Source organism: Anguilla anguilla, chromosome 2 (assembly GCF_013347855.1).
Source record: "Anguilla anguilla isolate fAngAng1 chromosome 2, fAngAng1.pri, whole genome shotgun sequence".
In the NCBI taxonomy this organism is placed as follows: domain Eukaryota; kingdom Metazoa; phylum Chordata; class Actinopteri; order Anguilliformes; family Anguillidae; genus Anguilla; species Anguilla anguilla.
This window is the reverse complement of record NC_049202.1, coordinates 55,616,315-55,641,614: the sequence shown is the minus strand read 5'-3', so window position 1 is coordinate 55,641,614 and position 25,300 is coordinate 55,616,315. Positions and strand designations below refer to the sequence as shown.

At 39.9% G+C, this 25,300-nt stretch overlaps 2 protein-coding genes across 2 annotated transcripts; one reads left to right on the top strand and one right to left on the bottom strand.

Moving 5' to 3' along the window:
- The first annotated feature begins 2,115 nt into the window (after window positions 1-2,115).
- Window positions 2,116-13,033, top strand: LOC118221800 (COP9 signalosome complex subunit 1-like). The gene is made up of 14 exons (XM_035407191.1): window positions 2,116-2,247; window positions 4,298-4,390; window positions 4,732-4,913; window positions 5,931-6,095; window positions 7,013-7,148; window positions 7,693-7,770; window positions 7,875-7,935; window positions 8,155-8,240; window positions 8,455-8,549; window positions 9,228-9,333; window positions 10,539-10,619; window positions 11,252-11,389; window positions 11,890-12,024; window positions 12,578-13,033. The coding sequence occupies exons 1-14, from the start codon at window positions 2,215-2,217 to the stop codon at window positions 12,650-12,652; spliced, it is 1,464 nt and encodes a 487-aa protein (XP_035263082.1). The 5' UTR covers window positions 2,116-2,214; the 3' UTR covers window positions 12,653-13,033.
- Window positions 13,034-20,532: 7,499 nt separating this feature from the next.
- Window positions 20,533-23,341, bottom strand: LOC118220106 (gastrin/cholecystokinin type B receptor). Its single transcript, XM_035403722.1, has one exon. It carries the CDS (start codon window positions 22,754-22,756, stop codon window positions 21,473-21,475), a length of 1,284 nt encoding a protein of 427 aa, XP_035259613.1. The 5' UTR covers window positions 22,757-23,341; the 3' UTR covers window positions 20,533-21,472.
- Between the last annotated feature and the right edge of the window lie 1,959 nt (window positions 23,342-25,300).

Here is a 25,300-nt window from a genome sequence, read left to right as displayed (position 1 = left end):
CATTTTTATATAGAGGATGGGTGGGGATGATTAAATTATCTGTCATACTTTATTATTAGGCCTTTTATAATCATTATCGTCTTCACATCTATATCAGCTAGGCTACAATATACATAAGCATTTCAAGTAGTGTTCATTCTAAAGCAATTTTTACCCAGAATAAAGGCAAACATCACCATATTAAAGGCTGTGGATCTTTCTGCATGGGTTATTATTATGATTATTAGTATTATTACTACTATTATTATTATTGTTGTTGTTGTTGTTGTTGTTATATTATTATTGTTCTTGTTGTTGTTTGTTTATTTATTTATTTTTGAAGGATGGTTTCTCGAACTGGGAACTGGGGACCCCCTGAGTAAGGAGTCCTACCAGGTCTTCAGCCACAGTGTAGTCTTAAGGGGGGCTTTCAAAGGCAAAAGTACAGAAACCCATGTTATGAAGCACATTTCATTAACTTTCAGACTAATGTGATACAATTACCAAAAAACAAACATATATTAATTTATCTTGTAGAGCAGGGTTACTGCTAGGTTTCATCCCAAGCACAAATCATAATATCCCAATGTCTCCGCTCTACACCAAAGCCTTCACCACTGACAAGAATAAACATGATACGCCACATTCACTCAAGTTGTGATCACACGTAGATACCTGAGTGAAGCACCTTGTCAGGTTAGGTATACTCCTACTATTGCTGTTGACCAAGGCACTGGCCTCAGAACTAGAGTTGGTCCCCAGGCACTGCACTATGGCTGCCAACTGATCCTAAGCAACTAGGATGGGTCAAATGCAAAGGAAAAATTACCCTACAAGGTTCAAGAAAGTGTATCTTATCTTAGCTTATCTTATATTATCTTACATTATCCTATTAGCCTGCAGCAATTATTCAGACCGCACCCTATTCTTGGTAAGGTAGAAAATTACTTTTTCTTCACTTTCTGGAATGAGAAAGGAGTATTTGTCAGGGCAGTAACTTGCAAAGCTTTCAAGTCAGCTTGAGTTGGATCATAATTGATATGACTTAAATTATTGTTATTAAAAGATTTGCTGACAGATTGCACCTTTATATTTTGGTAACTGAAAAGCTCAGTATTTTGCCATGGGGCCATATGACTGCACATCTGGAAACTGGATGCACAGTTAGTGCAGGCAGACTGCGGTTGCCTGAATGAAGATTCGGGATCTAATACTGTCCAATGAGATGGGAGAAGAACTATGAAATGAAAACATCCCTCAATGAGCCCAATTAATAACTGCATTATGTGGTCATAGCTGAAACATCACTGTATGGACAGCCAGTTCCCTGGCTATGTCACCTAAGACAGAATCATACAGTATTACCATCTTAGCCTTAATAATATATGAAGCCAATATCTTATTTATGTTTTGCTGAATTTTAAATGAATAGTAGGCTACATATGGATATGTTTTGTGGCCTTTGCAATGATGGTCCAGAGATGATTTAAAACCTAAAGCCTGTCGATGCAGCTAAAAAGTGAATTGAATTATTGCTTCATGGTGAGGTTCATTGGGGAACCACAATAAGCCAACTCAAATGTTCCATAAAGCTTCACTCCTATCACAGTTATTCACCCTCTTTATATTTGTTGTTCACAGTAAGTAGGTTTAACGATATCATTCTGAAGTTATTCCAAATTATTAACAGCATTGTACTTGTAAAAATGTTCATTTTTAAATACAGATGACAAACAGCCATAAAGCATTTAAATAGCTCTGAAATAACTATGTCAATATTATGTTTAATGCCTTAACTTTTATAAAGTTGCACCCAGCACATAATGTGCTACCATATTATTAGTCTCTCAACAATATATGCGATTCACTCAAATTTATTACAGCACACTCGAAGCCGACAACATACATAGCTTACATTGTTTTTGACAAAGCGTCAGGTTAAGGAAGGATTATTGTGATAAATAGCTGAATTTCACAATCGTAGTGTTGTTAAAAATGACATGTTAACATACATCGTAAAAAGTATCAAGTAAGGAAGTTATACATCATGCAACTCATAAAAACCAATCTCAGCCAGGGATTCTTCTGAAGTGTTTACACTTGCACGCGTAAACTCACCGAAATGTATGCGTATAGTGCATACTCATTCAATACGTCATAACGCGACCGGGACGTGCCTGTCTCTTGCCCCGGATGTGTTTGTGAGCTTCGTGTTTCTGCAGAGACAGAAAGGAGATGCCTCTGCCCGTGCAGGTCTTTAACTTTCAGGTAAACTAATGTTTTAGAATACATACTCACAAGACACATATTGTCGGAAGAATACGCCAAAAAGGCTCTGCTAATTTTCGTCATCCGCTATTACAGTTTATTTACATTGGTTAGGTTTTTGATTTGAAATCACAAGGGCCTCAGACTCATGACAAATTAGGAAGAGGTCTTGACAACTTTTAGCTAAGTTCAGCTAAAGCGGGGTTTGCTTCTTTTATAGAAATTTCGGTAACTGTTCAGTTTTCGCAATTGTGTTTATGACCATGCGAAAGTGATTTGCAGTTCTGTTATCTCAGCGCTTAGATAGCACTGTGCGATCATAAACAGGGAAATCATAACTTACAAGATTAATATTGGTACTTGATAGTCTCACTGTTTCTAAACTTAGGATTTGATTAGCTAGCTAAGTTAACCACCCCATTGTTTCCATGCCATATGTAATGTATGGCAGATAACGTTAAGTATGCTAGCTTTTTGGTAGAAAAATGTGTGGTTAGCCTTGAAAACGAACTGCCAGGCTACCTAGACGAGCTTAGCCACGGATAATCAGAATTCCGACGTGTCATTAGCTACCTAGTGCTCGCTTGATGGCTACAAAGACGATATCTATCTGGCAATATGGCTTACTAAATGTACATTTTGGATCGAGCAATATTAGGTGTTGCTTATATTTTGACAGCGGTAGCATAAATGTTCGTGTGCGACTACATAGCTATCCTAACTACCTTATTGTGTTAGCTTGATAGCTAACTTTATTACAAGTTACTAGCTTGCTAGCTAGCTTAACCCACCAAACGTTAGGCCACTGAGTCAGCTAACGTTAGTGAATGGTCTCTAGTGTAAGCTATTCGTACATATTCTCGTTATCTAATGTTTCGTTTTTGGCTACATGCAAATTTTGCAGTGTATTAGCGGCACCTCATAACTATGCCGTGGCGCTAATGCTATAGCCATGCAGCAGGTTGGTTGGTTATCTGCCGCCTTTGAACCGTTATCGACAACAACAACGTTTAGGCGAATAACATCTAAGTTACCTGTGTTTGCTGTGTGACTAGCTTTCAACTAGCTAGTAATTTTAATGCTTAATACGTATCTGTTGGTTTACGTGTATCTACAAGCGATCTTGCTAGATGTTTAAGTATAGAGTTGTTTGTAGTGTCTTTGCAAAACCTAGATGTTACTCGGCGCCTGTAGAAGCAACGGTAATGTTTTGGATAGTTTTACTTCTGTTTCCCGAAGCTGTGATGCTTTGCCTGCAGTCTGATTGGCACTATCTATTTAATTGTCAATGCCTGCATTTGGATACGCAGAAATGTGGTCCACTTTCTTGTTCTAATCTGTTTTTGTGAATGTGAGCAATATTTTCACATTCTTGGAAACATCACAATAGTAGGTTACCGCCACACACCTGTGTAATTCATTCATTAGTTATACATTATTTATTATCAGTATTGTACTGTTATATACATGTAAGCCAGGTTGCTGTTAAAATGTGTCCATATTATTTGGATCTCAAATCAGAATTTACAGAATTTATTTACTTTACCTGATTTGTTGTTTTGCACGTTCTCCGTATTAATTTTTTTTTTTTTGTGCTGTATATGTGCACTCCACCAGCAGCAGTGTGCGTTGCTGTGACTGTTGACTTGAGCTTGAAGGAGAGGAGTTCTGTGCCAGCCTGTCAGGGCTTGGATATGCAAAGCAGGTTCTGAGCACCATTAAAGATTCCTGCAGGCAGCTCAGCCTCAGAATTTTACTGCACACTTCACAGCAGCTGTTCACACCTGCACCCACCCCTCTGGTTTTGTCCTCAGCCCCAGGCTCCTGAGGTTCAGCACAGGGAGTAATGGGGAATATAACATGTGCATTGGTGTTCTTTGTTTCTGTACATTATGAAGGCAGGACTCTCAAAATATGCCAGAAGTTCAAAATGAAACAAAAAATAAAAAATGGGCTGTGAATTATGTAGTTCTTGGCAGTGATATTTGGATTGTTCTGTTGTTTTTGTTTTGAGAACAAGTTACTTTATGCTCCCTTCCTGTTTTTTTAGGGGGCTGGGGAGCCCATGCAGATAGATGCTGATCCACAAGAAGACCAGCATAATGCATCTGACACCAATTATGTTGTGGAAAATCCAACTCTGGTATGACTTAATATCTGGAGTAAATTAATGATGAGATTCTAAGCGATCAAATATGCTAAATGGCGTAGATTTTTGTAATACTTTTTACATTTCAGTTTTGTCAGACTGAGCATTTTTAAGGATTTCTGTAGCCTGTAAATGCTCAAATTTAATATGTGACTAGTTCATTTTTTTGTATTTTACTGTAGTTATCTGTGGCATATGTGGAAATGACCAGATTATGTGTTGTGGACTGCAAAGAGTGCGTCTCTTTGGAACACAGCCTCAGTGCATGCTCAAATGTGGCTTAGGACTGGCAGAACAGGTGGCCAGTTGTGGTACGGATTCTTTCTTTGCTGCAGGATCTGGAGCAGTATGCCTCCAGCTACAGCGGTCTGATGAGGATCGAGAGACTACAGTTCATTGCAGACCACTGTCCCCAACTCCGTGTCGAAGCCCTCAAGATGGCTCTGTCCTTTGTCCAAAGAACCTTCAACGTTGACGTCTACGAGGAAATCCACCGGAAGCTCACTGAAGCCACTAGGTAAGGCCACCTTGATAGAGTGGTCACATCAACCTATGATGTCACTGTCCATCTGTTTAAAGGGTACGGTATGCAATGGCAGTGTGGAATGGTGATCAGTGAACTGCATTTGACACCACAAGGCTTCAGGTTCAAATCCCAGTTAAACTTCAGATGTTGTAACCTTTAGCAAGTTATTTACTCTGTGCTGTTTAAAAAAGATACAGCTCACAAAAGAGCTTATACGATCAGGGGATAAATATATGTGGCTTTGTACTAAATAATGAGGTTAAAATACAAGTGTGTTGTTTGTAAGATTAATGGTTTTTAATGAAGTTGGTGAAGTAGGTGCCCCATATCGTTCATTATGTACAGCTCTATTTTGTGTGCGGTTTGAGTTAATACAGTAATATATAGATTTCATGGAGGGTTAAAGATGGGAGATGATTTTGACTAAGTATAGGCCAGTTTATAGTTAGGTTATGTATGCTTGGCTGATGGATGTTGCTACATTGTAACCAACATTCCATTATCACTTAACTTTGGTATTGAATGCTGTCGCTCATGGAATGTATAAACATGTAACCTATAAGAACGCATCACCGTAATGGAGTCATTAATGGCATCTTTGTAGTCTGCCCTGTCGGTGGCATACAGGCACGGAAACATTGTAACTGTGTTTATTAAACTTTCAACAAATATGTGGTCTTTCATTTAATTTATTTTAAGGTTAGGCTATGACTTTACACTTCGCCTGGAGATAATTACCGGAGATGAGAACATTCTATAATAATATTGTCATGACAGCCGAGCCAGTGATGGGGTGAAAGTTCAATATAATTAAAATCTCAATGGGCAATTTGTCATCATCGCTATCATTGTTATGTTTGTCGCTCTTGTATAAACTAAATGCAATTACGACGGACTGTCAAATGTGATATTCGCCAGTGGCAACGATGGTACATTGCCTGACTGTAGACTGGCCTTGACCATGGTATTAGCTGTGCAGTGGTGATGAGGGCTTCATGTTGCTCACAGGGAAGTGCAGGGGGCCGCAGATGTCGCTGCAGAGAGTGGGGTGGAGCCCCCTCCTCTCGACACAGCCTGGGCAGAGTCCACCAGGAAAAAGGCTCTGCTCAAACTGGAGAAGTTGGACACTGACCTGAAAAACTACAAGGGAAACTCCATCAAGGAGAGTATAAGGTGAGGCCTATTGGGCAGCTAAAATGACAATATATTGAAAGGATCACCAGACTTTGCACACCAGCCAGGCTAATCTATCCTGTTACCTCTGGGCCCTTGGTCACCCCCCCCCCCCCTGCATGCCTGCACTTCCCGGTCACATCTCCTGTCTGTTCTGGCCCCCCTAGTCATGGAGTAACCTTCTATTGTGGTCAGGACAGCAGGGACCCTGCCCATCTTCCAATGCAGACTGAAGATCCACATCTTCAAGCTGCACCATGGCTCACTTGACACCCCCTAGCGATCTTTCTTTCTTTTTGGATTTTCTTTTGTGATAATGTTATAGATATAGCTGTGTACAGATGTGTTAGCTGTATAGTGGTATTTACTGTTGTTTGCTATATTAATTGTTCATTTAACCAAACACTTACTGATGACAAACGAGCCTTCTGTGCCTTCTTGGTGATATCACACTGCTGTATTCCTGAGGCTAACGCTGGTCTCCGTTTGTGAGTCACTGTGGATAAGAGTGTCTGCTAAGTGGGTGTAATTGTAATGTAATGTGATCTTTGAAGAGTCTCCCAGGACAGCGGAAGTCTGGGTGTTTTAGATGTGTTTTCAGGCAGACAGTATACTGCATGGGGGCACAGGAGCACAGGAACAGATCCCACTGTTGTGAAACTGATTAGACATGAAAATGCATGCATCTGTCCTCTGCCCCCTAAAAGCACAAGCTCAGAGACCAGCCGAGCAGAGGGAGCTCCTTTATTGCAGGGCTTGCCATTAGTGGTTGGCAGTGATCACATGTACGTCTGTTGCACAGTTGGCTTGATGCAGTGATAGATTGCAATAGTTATTGTTGGCACAGTGCTTACAGTAGCCGTCTGTGGACTCTCTCTCTCACCGTGCTGTTCTTTTTTTAATCGTTTTCTCTGCAGGAGGGGTCACGATGACCTTGGAGATCATTATTTAGACTGCGGTGACCTCAGCAATGCCCTGAAGTGTTACTCCCGTGCCCGAGACTACTGCACTAGCGCCAAGCATGTCATCAATATGTGTCTTAACGTAATCAAGGTATGCTCAGTTTGGCTGCGTGTCATTAACACATTGTAATGTAAGCAGGGTGTGCAGTGTTGTGCTGTACCATCAGTATGATGACTTAAGGTAATTAAGGTGTGTATAGCACAGCTGTGTGCCCAGCCCAGACAGACCAATCTATATGCAGATTTGTCTTTAAGCTAGCAACTCCCTTTGATGTTTGATGTACTTACTGACAGGTCTTTAGTCAGGTGTAACTGAACACATTGTATCCTGCCCTCTGAGTACATCTGTTTTATTGGTATAATACATTTGGCAGAAGAAAAGGTATTGTAAATATGCCTCTAAGACAAATTTAAGCTGTTTTCCATTTATTTTGGTGAATCTCTTGTCATTCACTGTTGTGTTGTTGTGTGAAAGCATCTTGTTTACATCTTAGTGCTCCCTTAAATGTGTCATGTTGCTGCAGTAATGAAGGCAGTCCTAAAATTAATTTATTACTTTTGACCAGATCATACGCATTACATTTACAGATGTCAGCACTAGAGGGCAGACTAATGTTATTTTGTTCTTTGTGAAGGTTAGCGTTTACCTCCAGAACTGGTCTCATGTACTCAGTTACGTCAGCAAGGCAGAATCCACTCCAGAGATCGCGGAGGTATGTTGTTTTTTTTTTTTGTTTTTTTTACATTTCAGATTTACATTCCTTTAACATTCCAAACAGACGTGTAAATGGCATTGACATACGTATTTTTCTTTCAGCAACGAGGAGAGCGAGATAGTCAAAACCAAGGAGTCCTCACCAAATTAAAATGTGCTGCAGGTAATTATGACTCGCCTTGTTTAGCCGTGCTTAGAAAGGGGAAGAGTCTCCAAAGCCAGAGGCCCGTTTGAGGGTGCACAGTTGGCGCTCTAGTCCTGAGATTCATTTAGCATCACATGCTGTAGCGGTAGGTTAGCTGGTGTGTGCGGAGGTCCTTAGGGAGAGGATAATGTGAAAGTTTCTGAGGTGTCCTGCCTGTTTTTTCCTCTCCTGTGCCAGGCCTGGCAGAGCTAGCCTCTCGAAAGTACAAACAGGCAGCAAAGTGCTTCCTGCTGGCCTCGTTCGACCACTGCGACTTCCCTGAGGTGAGGAAGCCAATACTCCTATACTGTCCAGCTTTATCTTTCATCACACCTGTTTTAGGCTCCTGTGCCTGAGTTCTGTCAGAGGCTACAAGTTAGTAAGTTATGGCTGAGTAGAGAGACGAGACAAGGTCTTTTTTTTGCAAGCACATCAGGCATTGACTGTAATGCTCTGTGGCAATGAAAATGGTCATTAATGATTGTGACTGCTTTCCAGCTTCTCTCCCCTAGTAATGTAGCTGTGTATGGAGGAATGTGTGCGCTGGCTACTTTCGACCGACAGGAACTGCAGCGGAATGTCATTTCCAGCAGGTGCGCCCTTTTACCTTGTGTTCTGAGTGCATGATATCATGGCATTACTGAGCATAGGAATACATGTGAATAGGTTGCATAAGTCTGCTTCTTTCACACATTGGCAAGTGAAAAAGATTTCACAGACTCCTTGAATACTGTGGGCATGTAAAAGCAACTGTTCAGTGTTCCAACGCAATAAATAAGAGAAACACACACTCCAGAACTTCAGTTTATATGCCACTTTATTCTTGTGCTGTCTCCCCAGAGAGTTTTTATCAAACATTCAGCCCTTTCCAATCCAATTTTGATAACTTAATGTCCAAATGATGTGAAGCCTGAGATGCAATTAAGGTCCAATTAAAGTTAATGTCGATAATTAAAACCATTATTCTTTTTAATAGAAACGGAGACAGTCTCCAAGAATACATGTAATGAATTAGTATTTATTTCCTGAATATTTGCCATTCTAACAGCTACACTAGCCATATTTTACCAGTTATTGGATACATGAAAGGTCCGTTCTGTGTAATTTCAGTCTGTAGCACTGGGTTTACATAAATGATTGAGACCATTTTTACTGCTGTTTGTTTCTTGTTTTGGAGCACTTGTCAAGGTTATATTTTCGTCTACCAAAGTCTTTCACGTAAAAGTATAAAATGAAACATCTCCTTTATTAAACCATTTTCTCTTCTCCAGCTCCTTTAAATTATTTTTAGAATTGGAGCCTCAAGTCCGTGACATTATCTTCAAGTTTTACGAGTCAAAGTATGCTTCCTGCCTGAAAATGCTGGATGAGATAAAGGTACTCACAATCTTGTACCGCCTAATACGCGCATGCACTATTTCTCACTGGCTAAAGGGAGGCTTTTAGCATAGCTGCTTTAGTGCTTCATTCAGAAGGAATATCACTGCGTTCATCCTCTCCCCAGTGAAAAGCTGCCGTTTCTGCTCTTGATTGTGTAGGTTGTGAGGTCACAGGAAGAACGGTGATGGATTTATAGCACATGGTGAACTGCGCTGGTTTGCGCAGGCTTTGCGTACACTCTATGGCACCGCTCACTGTCGGCACTTTATTTATACAGCACATTTAATTGGTTTGAAGTGGAGAACCATTGCACTTTTTTTTAAATATGGTGAGACGGCCATTTATTTTTCGCACTTTCCATTTAAGCATTTCTTATCCTAACATAGTTTATCGTTCATTTCACAAGCTCAGGTCAGCGCATGTATTTGCTTTAAACGTTGTGCTGCCATTTCAGTCTCTTGTTTCCAATCACACAACTGAACACAGAGTGAAACTATTGGATTTACACGAGAAGATGGATACAAGATCCAAGCAGGGCAAGCCACGTATAAGCATATCAGACATAGGAAGAGCCTGGATGTAGTAATGTTCTATAGGATATACTTCCGTTCAAACGTGATTTAAATACTCTTTATCAAAGTGCTCCCACTCTGAGAATGTCTTTCGATTTAGTCAAAGTGTTAAATATAAACAGACTGCATAATCTATTAATGGGAGGTGGGTATTTGCTTTTCATATGAGCCAGTTAAAGGCATTTTACTTTGAATAACTTTGCTATGAATGCTGTCAAATCACAAAATGATGCAAGGTCAGTCCGCAGCAGCGGCATTTTTGGCCGTACATTTAGAGACGAAGTATCAGCAGGAGTCACTGTTACATTTATGCAGAATGACAGTGTGGTTCATCTGCAAGAAATGCTCATTCCTACAAAACTCATCCTCTGAATGTGGTTGTAACTGTAACAAATTCCTCTGAATTTGTTACAGTATATAACCACTGTATTTTGCTTGTTCACTATAATTTGGTTCGTAAAACTTTCCTGTAATTTATGAATTAATTTTCTTTATGAACATTTCCTCATTCCATGAATTTAAATGTGCTCTGCTTCTAATAACATTCAGCTTGTGACGATAAAATCATCCAGGGTGTTTGCGACTAATATGGTTTTGGAAATGAATTCCTGGGCTTCCTTTATGTTTCAGGATAACCTTCTCCTAGACATGTACCTGGCCCCACACGTAAGGACACTGTACACACAAATCAGGAACAGGGCTCTCATACAGGTGAGCTGACCTTTCTCCTGCACTTTCCTATGCACTTGAGAACCATTTTAAATCTCACGGTGCAGAATTGTGCTCTGAGGTTACCAGGGTTTGTTACGCTGGTACCTGTGGTGTGGTGTTGACCCATGCCACTGCCGAGCCGGCCTGTCAGGAGTGGATGTTGCACACGGTCGATAATTAAGTATTAAATCTTCAGCCATCGGAAAGGCTGGCTTTTAAACTCTGCCTATTGTAACTCACAGGAAGCTCTGCCCTGCTCTCCAAGGAAGGATTAAATCCACAAGGTCTATAGCAAATCAATACCTGACGTTTAGTAGAAATGTGTGTAAATCATATTGACTCTCGGAAGCAGTTTAGTTAATTCAGCAAATTGTAGAAGCCACTTCCTGGCAGGTCTCTTCAGTTCTGGTCTGTGAGAGCTGAGTGGATGTCTGGATTCCAGGCCCTGAATGTGAACCGGTCCTGGTTATCAGAGCACTGTGTTTGCAGTGTCATTACTCTGATCGAATGGACCTAACTGTGTAAAATTGCCTTGACTTAGCTTTTCTGTCTGTAATACCATGAGCCTCATTCCCCTTTGACTAGCGGGTGGGTTCTTGTTGACCGAGCTTGTTTTAACCCTTTGCCTGCAGTACTTCAGCCCCTATGTGTCAGCGGACATGAACAGGATGGCCATGGCCTTCAACACCACGGTGGGGGCTCTGGAGGACGAGCTGACGCAGCTGATCCTGGAGGGGCTGATCAATGGCCGCATCGACTCCCACAGCAAGGCAAGGTCCCCCCGCCATCTTTCCGCCCGACCAGTCTCTCCCCTTAGCTCCTTCTGACCTTTCTGCTACTGCTTTGTTCCACATCACTGAGCAGTGCTGTCTGTGGTTCTGTCAGGTTTAGCATCATAAATATTTTTGCTTTTCATCCCTGTTTGTCCTCACAGAGCTGTTTGGGTGTGAAATGTAATACAGAATATTACTCCGGCTCATAAACCACATTATTCAGTCTTGTTTGTTTTTATTATTTGTTATTTGTTTTTATATCCCAGTTATGCCACACCTGTCCCATGAATATTTCTTTCTCCACCTCCAATTTATGAAATTGTAATAATTTTTACTCGTATTACACATTTAACCGCAGGGCAGTTTGTGTCGGGCTTGTCAGCAGTAGCTTATTTCTCCGGTTTTACTCAGTACGTTTTGCCAGCGTTGGTGTCATTGAGAGAGGTCAGCACGCTGAGCGTTTGGAGAATAGTGCCATGTTTGCGTTCGTCTCTCAGATTCTGTATGCCAGAGACGTGGATCAGCGGAGCACGACGTTTGAGAAGTCTCTACAGATGGGCAAAGAGTTCCAGAGACGAGCCAAAGCCATGATCCTGAGAGCCGCGGTGCTGCGTAACCAGATACACGTCAAGGTAACGGGGTCCCCGGGCCAAAGTCGCCCCGCTCCGGCCTGATTGCCTGCTTTGTGCGCTCGCTCACTCTCAGCACACCCCGTTCCTCGCTTTCTCCCACTCACTTTCTTCTTCATCCATCCTCGTGTCATGATGACCCAGGTGCTATCAGACAATATTTTTGAGGAATATATTTAAATATAAATTTGTCAGAAATCTTTTTTTTTTGTTCATTTATGCCCCGGCAAATTCATGTAATGTCCTTGGTCAGATAGTCTCAAGCCCATTGTTCTGCCATGGGACTTTCTTGCAGTTGCATTGCTGATTATAATCACAAGTTTATTATAATGACGGGGTTTTTTGCAGGACCTTTGGGTACATGGTTCTGTTGGTGTTCTGAATGGTCGCTCCAGATCTTGAATAGCTGTAATTATGTAGCATCCGTCCTGTGACCCTGATGGCTTATCTGGAGCTGTTCATCCTCATTTACGGTGTCTTTTGTCAGACTGATGGCCTGTTGTGCTTTTCACTGTAAAAAGAGCACGTTTCTTTACCGCTGAACTTTCCCTTCCAGTCCCCTCCAAGAGAAGGTAGCCAAGGGGAGCTCACAACTGCCAATAGCCAAACACGAATGAACACCAACATGTGAAGACTATCGTCCAGAAGCCTCTAGTAGGAAAGTCAGTGGGGGGGCCTGTGGATCTCCCCTCCCCCACTTGCTACGGCACTCTCAAACATCACTTCAACTTCCCCGCTGATGGACACAACATCACAAAAGTAAAGACTTTATTTAAGTGGGAGATGGAGATGCCTGTTATCTAGATTAAGGACAAAAACAGCCTGTTGCTCAAATGAAAAGAAACCTTAAAAAAAGAGAAATACAGCGCTTAAGCTGCCCTGTCCTGTTTTCCTTTGTAAAACATGCACTTTTCTTTCTATATTGTGACAAACCTTGAATACACATTGACAAACCTCACAGCTGAAGTCCACCATACAAACTGATTTTAAAATAAATATACATGAAAACGTCTAATTTTGTCAGAATCTTTTTCCCTTTTCCCTCCTTGTCTTATGGGTTGCATTGCAGAAAGAACTGCATGTCAAAACTATTTTAAAAATATATACTTACATAGGCTCAGAGCCTTCCAAAAGGCCTTCCTTTTTTATTTTTATTTTATTATATATATTTTTAGTTTTCTCTCTACCACATGTGTAGAACCATATTGATATTTTTAGGATTCTTTTTTATTTTCTCTACTTTGTTCCCCTTAGCCCTCAAATGACTTTCAGATGGTTTGGGCTAGGCTTGCCAGGTTAGGCGAGTTTGGCTGGCTGAACTCTCGACTTGGTTAAAATCCAGTGCAGATTTCCACATGACAATGTTTTGGCATCAACCCTTAAAGCCATTTTGGGTTTTCGTTTAAATTTTTAATTCTCTGAAAAATTGAAAAATTCTTCTCTTGCAAAACTGGACTGATTTGCATAAATGTTGGTGCATCTGTGGACCTACCTGAAAACATGAACGCTGATGCTTCCCTGGGTAACACTATGGCCAGTTATGTGCCACTGTGAAGCTGCCAGCCTGTCAGCACTGGCACGGTTCAGGTAATGTGACAGCTGACCATATTCTGCAGTTGGAACTGCTCCAGGGATATGTCCCTGATTGCCCTGGAGCCTTATATTTTGGACTGTCAAATGCACTGATAGCTAGTATTTTTGCATATAATGAGCAAGATTCTGCTCCTTTTAAAAATGTTTTTCTCTTTTGACGTTTGGCTGCTTTCCAATATTTCTGCTTTTATTTCGTAAACTGAGCAAAGCACCTTGAGCTATTTCTGAAGTGATTTCTGAGCTGCACAGGTCTCATATTTATTCCAGGGATGAAAAACATGTTGATAGCATTTTCCCATGCGAAGGACCAGTCTGTTGTTTAAAAATAATGAAGATAAAATAGAAGCTGATGGCCATCTCTGAAATTTGATTTCTCATTTTAGAGATAAACCCGTAAATAGGAGCTCTAAGCTGTACTGTCAATCTCAGTGGAGCCAACACTGTTTAGTTGAGCTACATAGATTTAAACTGACAGGAACGATAGCACTTTCTGCAGACCGTTTCCAGATCGACAGCTGAAACGACTGGCTGTGGTTTTTGAGTTGTAATTGGAGACCTGGGTGGGTTTCAGAAGACTCAGAAATCAGCTGTTTGCGCAGGTTTGTGGGTCTTGGCTGGATGTTTCTCTGCACCTCGTAGCACAAACTGAGTGTTACTGGCAGCATTTTAATATGCGAGAGCTTCATTTGTTCCCCCTCCACCTTGACATTCCAGATCAAGAAAATAAAAATGGTTAAAACAGTGTTCTTAGAATTTCATTGTAGTTCTATTGCTATTCAGCTAACCTCAGTGAAAGTATACACTGCCGTATCTCTTCATCAAAGGGATGCAAACTATATTCAGCCATGAATAGAGTAGGGATATTCATCATTACCATCTGCTCTTAGGGTTTAGAACTAATTATTTTGACCATCACAAGATGGGGTTTTGTGCCAAGCGGATCTGGCAGCATAGTGATTTTTATTATGCTCCACAACTTTGACCAAGACCTCATGTATTACCAATGCTTTATAACTGTAATTTACACATGCCCTGTACAAGTGACACATTTAATATGACACTCAGTCCTATTAAAGTGGAAGCCTCAATGTCCAGAATGTTCCAGCAGTGATTCCACTTTCAGGTGAACTCAGTGCTTTGAAAGTATGATTTGGAACAGTATTTGTATTAGTCTTATTATTATTTAGCTATACACTTAAATATTACATTTAAAAGGCCCTGTGCCATGTTTGAAGCCAGTTGAGTGAATGTGGGAGCCTTTTCATTCTGTATGGGGTTGCAGGGCATTGGGGCAGACTGACTACAGAGCGCAAGAGGACTACCAAGCACTGGAGTGGAGTGTGTCCATTCAAAACAAATAATTTATTTTTAATAGAACTTGTCTTGCATTGGGAATTGAATAAATGACTGAATTGTATCTCTGCAGCACCTTCCATAGATCTGAAGGACTGAGAGGAAGCAAGAGAGACTGCTAATTAAGAGTACTATTCTCAGTCCATTTTAAATGGAGCTCAGAACAAGACAAGAATAAGAGTGAAGTTAAGAGGAATATTCATAGGAAGCCTGTGCACTGACATTTAAATTATGTTATGATTGTCAGGCTAGCATCAGTCGACATTGGCTATGTGTTAGGCAATTAGCATAGATCTTTGTTGACATTACGTATTTAAAACATCTTGTTAGAATAGAATAAAACGTCCTTTTTCTTCTTCGCCAGCCAGCTGTACCAATTACCTCCTGCAATGCCTTCCATTCAAGACCTGGAGTGGTGGAAGATAAGGCACAAAACAATCTGGGCATAAATGGCCCCTTAATGGGCAATGGGAAAGGAGGAGGGGGGGAGGGAATAAGGGCACTACCACAGAACTGCAGAAATAATCAGATCTTTACGGTGAAATGAGGTAGCAACTGTGTGATGTATTAGTAAAGTGAATTACATTTTCAGGGATGTGTTTGTGTTAGCCTTTATGTTTTCTGTATAAGTAAGGAGCTTATTAATAGTTTTGTGATTAAGAGGTTTACATTTCCTACATAAACATTGCATTTACTGCCTTCAGGTTTGGTTCCTTGCACAATGGTACCCTGTTGCCAATGGGAGGGGGGAGGGTGCTTTTATATACATATTAATTAGAACATTTAGTGGCTTTGTCCCAGGGGCACCAAAGAAACAGATCAGGTGAATACCGTGCTATGTCATTCAGTCTCCATTTTGTAGGAATTCAACACAATTGTTGCTGCTGCTCATCTAAGGCTTTAATTCTTGCATGTATCTACTCTTTTTTTGTTGTTAAAGGCACTGCTTGATTTTCATGGTATTAATTTGGTGGTGAAGTGATAGATTAGCCATCTGCAATGTCTGTGAAATTGAACAGGGAGGCCAGAGCAGCAGGTGGTTGTTAAATACATCGTATTAGTTATCTGACTCCTCTCATCCGTGCACCGTTGCCATCCTTATTTTTCCAGTTTGCACTCCCTGATCCTAGGTGACTTATGCCAGTTTTCATTTTACCGGGTAATTGTTCAGACAACAGGATGTTTTCTCAAGCAATTGAGTTAAAGTACTGATCTAACAGTGTTCTCGAAAATAAATATGGAAACATCCAGTAGAGGCCAGTGCTGCATCCTCTCCACTCATTTTTTATAGGGCCATAGAGGGAAACAGTTCATCACTTTGATTTTACAGAATTACAGTTACAGTACTTTTTGATTTACTTAGCTTTTTGGGGTTTGAGTTTTGCTTTTGTGTTTTTTTATTTGTTTTATTTTGAACATCTTTACTCTTGCACTGCTTGATTTCTTTCAGTCAGGAGAGCTGTCAGGAGCTGCCCTTGTTTCCCTTGTACGCTGAATGCTTGCAACCAATGGAGCCCAGAGCTCTGCAGCAAGGACAGCTAATTACTCGGATGGGCTCCCAGCCATGGCTTGTTACAGCAGAAGTATACGCAGTATACGAACTTATAAGTATACAAACTTATGACAGTTTCCTGAGTGCTTGATGAGTTGGGTGGAAGCTCTTAGCATGTCTTCTCTTCAGTTCAGGAATAGATAACATGATACTAGATAATTTTTATCTAGTATCATGCCAAGGTTTTATTTTTTTTGCCAAGGTGGAACCCAATCAATGTAATTATTATAATGAGAATATAATCATTTTAAAACCAGGTTTATTAAAACAGGGCAAATTCATGTTTTCTCCATTATTCATCTGAATATAAAAAGCTTAACTGTAAGAAACCCCTCTGACACACCAAACAGTGGAAGTATCTGGGTGGTAAAGGAAGGCGGGTAGTCTAACCCAGTGCTGCTGGAATGGGATTCATTTTAAAAATTGTATTTTCAACCTTTCCTCTGTGCTAACAGTTATGCATAGATGGAGGAGAATGCTTTCTGCCTCAAACGCCAGTGGCTCTACCTCACCAAGTTAGAATAATCAAGCAAATGAATTTATTTAACAAAACACAAAAATACTCACAAATGATGAAGCAATAAGAGCAGTCTTATAAGTCTGGCCAAAAATAACAAAAGGAAGGAGAAGCCTGGGCCGACTAAGCAGTGAGCCGTCGGACCCTGGACTTCTCCCTAAACTAACAAAGCAGGGAAAAAACTAAACTACAACAATAAAGTCACGATAACTAGACTACCAGACCTCCCTCCCCAAAAGAAAAAGGAAAAATAGGAAACTTAGACAAAAAAACCAAAGGGGAAGAGGGAACAAACAAAAGGGAATGCTGCCAGCCAGGAGTCTCGCTCTCCACTGAGCCCTTTTGAAGGGAGGGGCACTACAGGTGCAATCAGCCCCTAATCATAGGCACCTGAGAGATGAGAGAGGGAGAGACAGACGAAGGGGAATAAAAGCAGAACGGGGGGAGCGCGTAACAGCCGGTAGTGTAGCGCTATACGTAATCACTATCTATTTTGTTAGACGCGGACGTGCCTCTGGCTTGTCCAGCCTGCATAAATACAATTGTGTATTCTGCTACAACACTAGTGTACAGGCGAGTGACTATGGGGTGCAGATGGTTCTATGTGTATGTTGGACCTCTACAGTCAGATGAATGAACGAGTCTCCCCAAGCCATTCAACCTTTCCCCACATATACTCAAAAGATAAAAGCAAAACACCAAGTCATCAAATAAAGATTCAATCATGACAAAACAGGACAGATCAATGATCCTGCTCGCACTCTGTAAGCATATCATTTTGGGTTAACCTTCGTATCTGGTTGGGCGCTGACCCATAGGTATCAAAATCTTTAGTCAGCACCCCACCACCAAAGACATCAGCTTGTTCCCCATGACTTCGGCTTTCCAGCAATACAAAACATGATGACATTGTATTATGAAGAACCTATGGTTGGCTAGAAATAGCTGTACAAAATAAGTATTGTACTTTACTGAACCCGTGTTTAGCAGTTGTCTATGACCATGAAATGCACTTTTTGTACGTCACTTTGGATAAAAGCGTCTGCCAAATAAATGTAATGTAATGTTCACATAATGCTGATTCAGTAGGATGTTTTGCAACTGAGCACTGTCTCTTGTCAGCACAGTAAACACAGTCTGTTTTCCTTTGGGGGTCTGATAAGAGACAGATTTCTGTGAACAGCCCAACCATCATTTCAGGAACTACTTAATCTTATATCATTCAATTTCTGCAATTACCCTATCTCTAATAATAAATAATACATTTATTTTATACACCGCTTTTCATAGTCTCAAAGACGCTTATTGTCCTTTCTATTGTCATTTCTTTATGCATTTATTTAGAAAGAACAGGTCAGAAGAGGGAATATCTGGTTTCATTCATACTGGTCTTCAATTTACTGAAATAAAAGATTTCAGTTATTCAGAAAAAAAATTGTGTTGAATCTGTCTTCTTAGAAATGTCTTCTTGTTTGTTCTTTGGCAAAATATTATTGTGTATATTTACAGCCCCCTTAATGCTGACATGTGTACTTTCAATGATATTCAAATATATATATATATATATATATATATTCAAAGCTACACTTTGCTAGTTTCTCTCTTGTTTATCTGTTCCTTTGCATAAGGAGGAACACATCATTTGCACGAAGAGGAATGTAATGATAATGCCATCCCACAGGCAATATTCTCAACTCAAAAGGACCAAGGCTACGGATTAATTGAAATCTACTGGAAATAATTTCTAAAACGTCTAATTCCAAAGTTCCCATTAGCCTCATTGAACTGAAATAACAGTTCCGTTTAAAGCTGACCCCAGCCCTGCCACTGAGAGGGTAGAATATCTGTCAGAAGAGCATTAGCTAGCCTTCTGGCCAGATGACTCATGTTTCTTGATTGGAAGCTCCATCAGTATGTACACGCCGAGCTACGGAGGTTCTTAAATTGAATTCAGCATATTAATTTTGCTGTTTGTGAGAGCTTGGACTCCATATCTGCGGTAGTTTGATTAAATGTATCCTCATTGTGCCCCCTCCCCTCAACTTTTACTAGTTGCCCTGGATAAGAGCATCTGCTAAGTAAATGTAATGTAAGGATTTTGTCAACTCTGCCACTGGCCTATATTGAATGAATAGCCCCATAGTGTTGTTGCCCACTTACTTCAGTTACAAGAATTGCTGCTGCTAATGTTTTGTTTTTACTAAAACTTACTTAAATACAGACCCAATGCAATCCCTTTTTTACTATTAAAGTATCATTAAGTAATATAGAAAAATACGCACTTTTTCTAAATGTATAAATGGGAAAATAATTAAATATCCATTTGATGTAAAGTTAGGCCATCAGTCGGGTGAATCAGTATGGTGACTAATGTTTACAACTCAGTTTGTCACCAATTTGTCACCCAATTTCCAATGTAGAAAACAAATTTTATAGCTCGCTAGCAAGCTAATTTTGTTTCCTATTTAGATCATTTTTAAATATCATAATGAGGTTACACCATATCATCTTAACGTTTTTTGTTGCGTTATTTTGTATCAAAATTGACATTATGTTTCAGAGCTGGGGAAGGGATTAGCACAGGGTTTAGTCCTTGATTTGGACAACCAAAAAATTTTAACTATTGGGGCAGCATAGCCTCATGTATTTTGATATTTTTCTGTGAAATGTATTTTTCATCAGTGACTTCAAACACATTCCTTTGTTCTATTTTTTTAATGATATTTACTTGATTTGAATAAAAATACCCTTTAATAAAAGCTGAATCTGCACTTTAACCACATGTGAATAGTTGTATAAGTCTTATTATAAGTCTTAAATTGTGGAATACAGAACCAAAACCAGATGAAATATGTATGTCCCAAATAAGTGAAATAAATGTTTGAAGTCATTAATGAGTAAAACTGCATTTTGGTGGAACAAGAGGAAAATACATAGTCCTACAGTTTTACTGTACAACAACCATAGCAAAATAAATGGATAAATATGTGATATCTATTTAAACATTACAAATAAGCTGCTTGGCATGGTTTTCATAACATAGCCTAGCTGTCTTTGTCTTGCAGTATTGGCAAACACATGGTTGGTTATTGAGAAAGCATAATTCAACAATCTATATATTCTTTTATAGAATATGTGACTTTGGATAGATATTTGATGTCATATTAATGGGGTTAAATACATTTGCTAAGCCTTCATAAAACAGTTGTCTGTAACAAATAATTCTGACAATAATGTCAATGTTTTGACTTGGAGAAAAGGATTTTTTGTGCATAGTGTCAAATTATTTCACATGTTTTTTATTTTATTATTATTATTATTATTATTAGTATTATTATTATTAATAATAATAATAATAATAATAATAATAATAATGATAATAATAATAATAATAATAATAATAATAATAATAATAACTACAACAATAACAATAATAATAACATTTATTTATGTTGAATATTTCATACATAAAATGCAGTGCAAAGTGTTTCACATTTATGGACAAGAATAAAAAACTAACTAAATAAAACCAAGCAAAACAGAATACAAGAATACACAATAAATACAGTAAGACAGAAATAAGTAGAAATAAATTGAGAATAAAGTAGAATAACTAGAATAAATAAAAATAATAAAATAATAAAATAGGTGCTACTAGTTCTAGGTCAAGTTATAAGGGAAAGTCTTCAATTTCTTCTTAATAATTCCCACACAATTCTGCCTCTCTGAGGGATTTAGGTGCATTAATTTTCGTGCATGGAACGGCCCACGGAGGAGGATCTAAGAGCACGTGGTGGAACATAAAATGAGAGGCAGTATAAGAAGGTACTTTACCGTTCTGAGCTTTACCAGTCAAAGGACCTTGAAATCAATTCTAAAAGATACAGGGATCCAGTCCAGTGCAGATAAAACAGGAGTAATATGCTCTCTTTTTTAGTTAAAATTCTGGCCGCGCTGTTTTGGATAAGTTGCAGGTTTTCAAAAGATTTTTGACAGGCCAGTAAAAAGAGCACTGCACTAATCTAAGCGACTGATAACAATTTCGTAAACGTCTTCAGATTTACGCATTTCGTTTTTTTCATGTACCTGCTGTGCACTGTATGCTAACACCTACTTAATTAGATCACAACAGATTCAACACGAGTCATGAACATTTTTAAACATTATATATTTATGTATTTAAGTTTCCAGATATAAACATGTCAAACAACACGCTGAAAAATGAATATCTGTCCACAACAATGCAGAAGTGTACTTAGCAATATGACGGTGTGCGCTATCCGTTGTTACAATCAATAAGATGTAAACCACAACACTTCATAATCCAATGATGAATGTATCATTTTAAGTTTTTTGGTCCCTAACCATGACGTTTTAATTCGATCCAAAGGTTTCAATTGGATCAGGTCCACGTATCCAAATTGACTCCTCTGGTGTTAGTCAAATACAGTTTCACACACAGTCACAGATGACAAGCTTTTGCTTATTGACAAATTGGCAGCGAAACCTGCACAGGTGCGCCATGCGCGCATCTCCGCCCCGCATTTTTCCGAGCAAGGGCGGCTGTAAGATAAAAGCGCTGGGCCAGAACTGGTAGTTGAAGATTGCGGTAGTGGGACGCTGAAGACTGAGGACAGTTTGGCTCGGTAGCTTTTTCTAATTTTTTGCGCAGACCTGTACAGGTTCCCCACAAAGCAGTAACACAGTGGATTAAGAGCCGAGTTTGTCAAACCCAGCCACTGTGCAAAGGGTCTCCCTTGCAGGATCCATTGGTGCTTCACGTGGTCCAGTTCGTCATCTGGCATGTTGAAGTCGATCCAGATGTCAACTACGTACAGAGGCAGCCAAGACAAAGTGAACAGGACAACCAGAGCGACAACCATCTTGGCAATTTTTTTGCGCACTTTTTGCCGAGACACCGACTGCACCAGATTACACTTGTTGCACTCTTTGAATTTGTCACCGGTGCACCACAATTTTCTCCCAGTCAGAAAACAAATCACAAGATTGAATAAAACAGGGAATCCGTATAAGGCGCAGAACAATAGGAAGTTATACCCCTGGCGTAGTTTGACTTTGGGCCAGCTCTCCATGCACACTGTGATGGCATGCTTGCCGTCCATCAACACCAGTGTTTTTGTCCTGTTCATGAAGATCAATGGCAAACACAGACCCGAGGACAGAGTCCACACCACGCAAATCATGCAAAGAATTTTTCTGCCAGTGAAAAAAGACCTGGCATGTAGGGGTTTGTGAACGCTATAGTATCTGTTAAGACTGATCACGGCAAGGCTCAGAACGCTCGCTGACACTGACACAGCTTGAACAAAAGGGACTGCTCGGCACAAAAAGTCCCCGAAAACCCAGGCGTTATATACCTGGTGGCCAATGTTGACAGGCATACATACGCACACCACCATCATGTCACAAACTGCTAGATTAATGAGCAGTCGTCTGGTTGCCGAAACGGCGGCAAGGCGATTTCTTCTCCTGGTGAGTACTGTCAGTGCCATAATGTTGCCCCCCAGTCCGATGGTGAATGATAAAGTGTACATCACTACTAATGCGATTGTAGCTGGCTCATGTCCTGCAAACAAAACGTCATCCGTGAAAGGGATCGCCTCCCGAAAATTGTGACTCTGGTTACTATGGTGGCTCCAAAAAGAAAAATTCTTTGAAAACAGGTGTCCAAATTTTAAATAAATTTCTGAAAGATTCATTTTCACGGTTTCTCATGCGGTTTGTACTCCAGTAAAATCCAATAATGACCAGGAGAGTAGCATTATCCAACGCAATGCAAACGACTTTGTAAGAACAAAAAATTGTGAAGATAAAAAAAAAAATCCTTAGACGTTAAACTGAATCAACGTAGCCAATTTAATAAACGTGTTTTAGTGCATGGTAAAAACGTCGTCACAAAGCAACCAATAATTGGATTTGTCAAAGATTTTGTAAACGCAAGCACCAGTGCGGCTGTGTGGTACCGTGCATCCTGAAGTCTTGTCAACTACAGAGTAAAAAGGATTCCGACTAGTGGCTATGGAAAAGCATTATTTTCTGGAACCACAGATGGCAACCGTGAGCTGTACTCTGCATCATTTCTGCGCTTTGGAAAGCGCGTGGCACCATTCTCTGCCGTTAAGATTTCATGAAACTGGCCGCACGATTGACCAATCCGTGAGGCACAGTTTTGACAGTGAAGTAAAACACCGTCTAAATATGCAATTTTTCTTTAAAAAAAATGGTGAAGCACAAAATAGTGTCGGTTACAGAATTTTTTCAATCAATAACCTCAATAACTGGTACCCGAGGATGCATGAATGAACCTTGCGAAACGCTGAGCATATAATTTATTTATGAATACATTGCCCGGACGTGTGAGAGGACGAGAGATAACTATGCAATACAAACACATTTAAATATTTCATAGAATACAAGGAGTGCCAATGTAAGATCTGGAAAATGGTTTCAGTGAAATATAGTTTACAAAGAGAACTCGTACTGCATATGTGGTTTTTATTTACCCATACATCTCCGAAGACATATCTACAAACACTAGAGTCAGTTTTGACTTTTACAATATGACAAACACGCACACGATTTCCCCAGATTTAACCTGCGCGTCCTCACCTATAATAGGCAATAGTGTGCAATGGTTAATATTAGGACCATGTTTGCAAAAGAAAGGCAGCATATTTAAGTGTTTCCATTTAATTAATATGAAAATAACAGTTTTGCATTATATGATAACCACATTTGAACACTGCATTTTTCATTAGACAGTTCATTCACAACATGTTATTGCAGATTAAGTATTATCACATGTATGCATTTAATCTCAACGATTCCTGAGGAATCAATGGCGTACTGATCGATCGCGCTGATTCCCTCGGCGCACCTATCACTGACCCTCCGCGTAAGCTACCCACAGAGCGAGAAAATTGAGTGACTCCAAAGAATATAGCCACAAAGCAAAAATAACTAATACAGACAGGGAGACAGGGGAGTGATAAAGATTCTGCAAATAAACACACCTTTCATGTCTTTACACCTGTCATACTCATGTGCAACATAACCAAAAAGCAACGGCAAGCAAGATGTCAAATTTATCTGAACAGAAATAAAAAAAAACAACCATCCTCTACACAGACAGTTGGACGTCAGAAATAATTTGACGGTCGTGCATTTGATATTTGTTCAGGAAGACACTACGGAGTACAGAATTTAAAATGCAACAAATTAACAATTTTTGTGTTTCGTGGTTATTACTGCAACGCTTTTTTCAGATTTTTAAAAACTGCATCATTTTAAAACATCACTTTGTTGGGGCAAACCTATTAATCTGGTGACTATTCTGCTATGAAAGTAATTACACCCATACCACTGTAGATCTGTGCTCGAATTGAGGGAGCAGTTATGGGGGTCCCTCCTTTGCGGTAGGGGGTGGGTGGGCGAGGGTGAAGGGGGAGGGGGTTTACAGACTGTTGTTAAAACAAAAATTTCCAGTCAAACCTAGCTACTGAGCTAACGTTCACTGGTTCAGGCCAAAAAAAAAAATTCTCCTAAGAAATAACAACATAAAGAACGACATGGTTCACAGATTTATTGCTGCTACAGGCCAAATAAGAATTGTTACTATGTGCCCCAAAAGGAATTGATAACTTTTATTTATTATTATTCTTATTACAACCATACTACTATGTGGGACTCCCCAAGCTTAATTTCCCCTTTATTATGGGGGGTCGCTTTTTCAATCCTTAATTAAGCTACCGCATGCTGCCTGAAGTTATGACAATTGTTGGCATTTGTGCTTTATTTGTTGTATGTCTACACAGCAAAAACTGTCATTGTAGCATGGTAGACATGCATTCATATTCATAATGATTTCACAACCATGACAAGAATTAACAGTAGCCTACTGTTACACAACACAGCCTATTCAACCTAAATGTGGTTTCAGACAGCACTTGGCACTCCCAGTCTGCCTGGCGCATTTTGAGGCTCTGCACATCGGGCTTGAAACTGACTTGGACTTGAAATAATTTGGGTCGGTCTGTCAGAATTGCTAGCACTGCACTTACCAAAATCAAACAGAGAATAGAAATAAAGGCTTCTGGATGTGGAGATTTGATTTAAACTGGCTGAGCTGCCATCAAACCAATATTTAATAATGGCTTAATGGCTTCTGTAAAATGACCACTGCAAGCGTGGACATTGGGGCCAATGCTTCAGTACAGCAACCCCGTGTTCTAGGACATCACTGC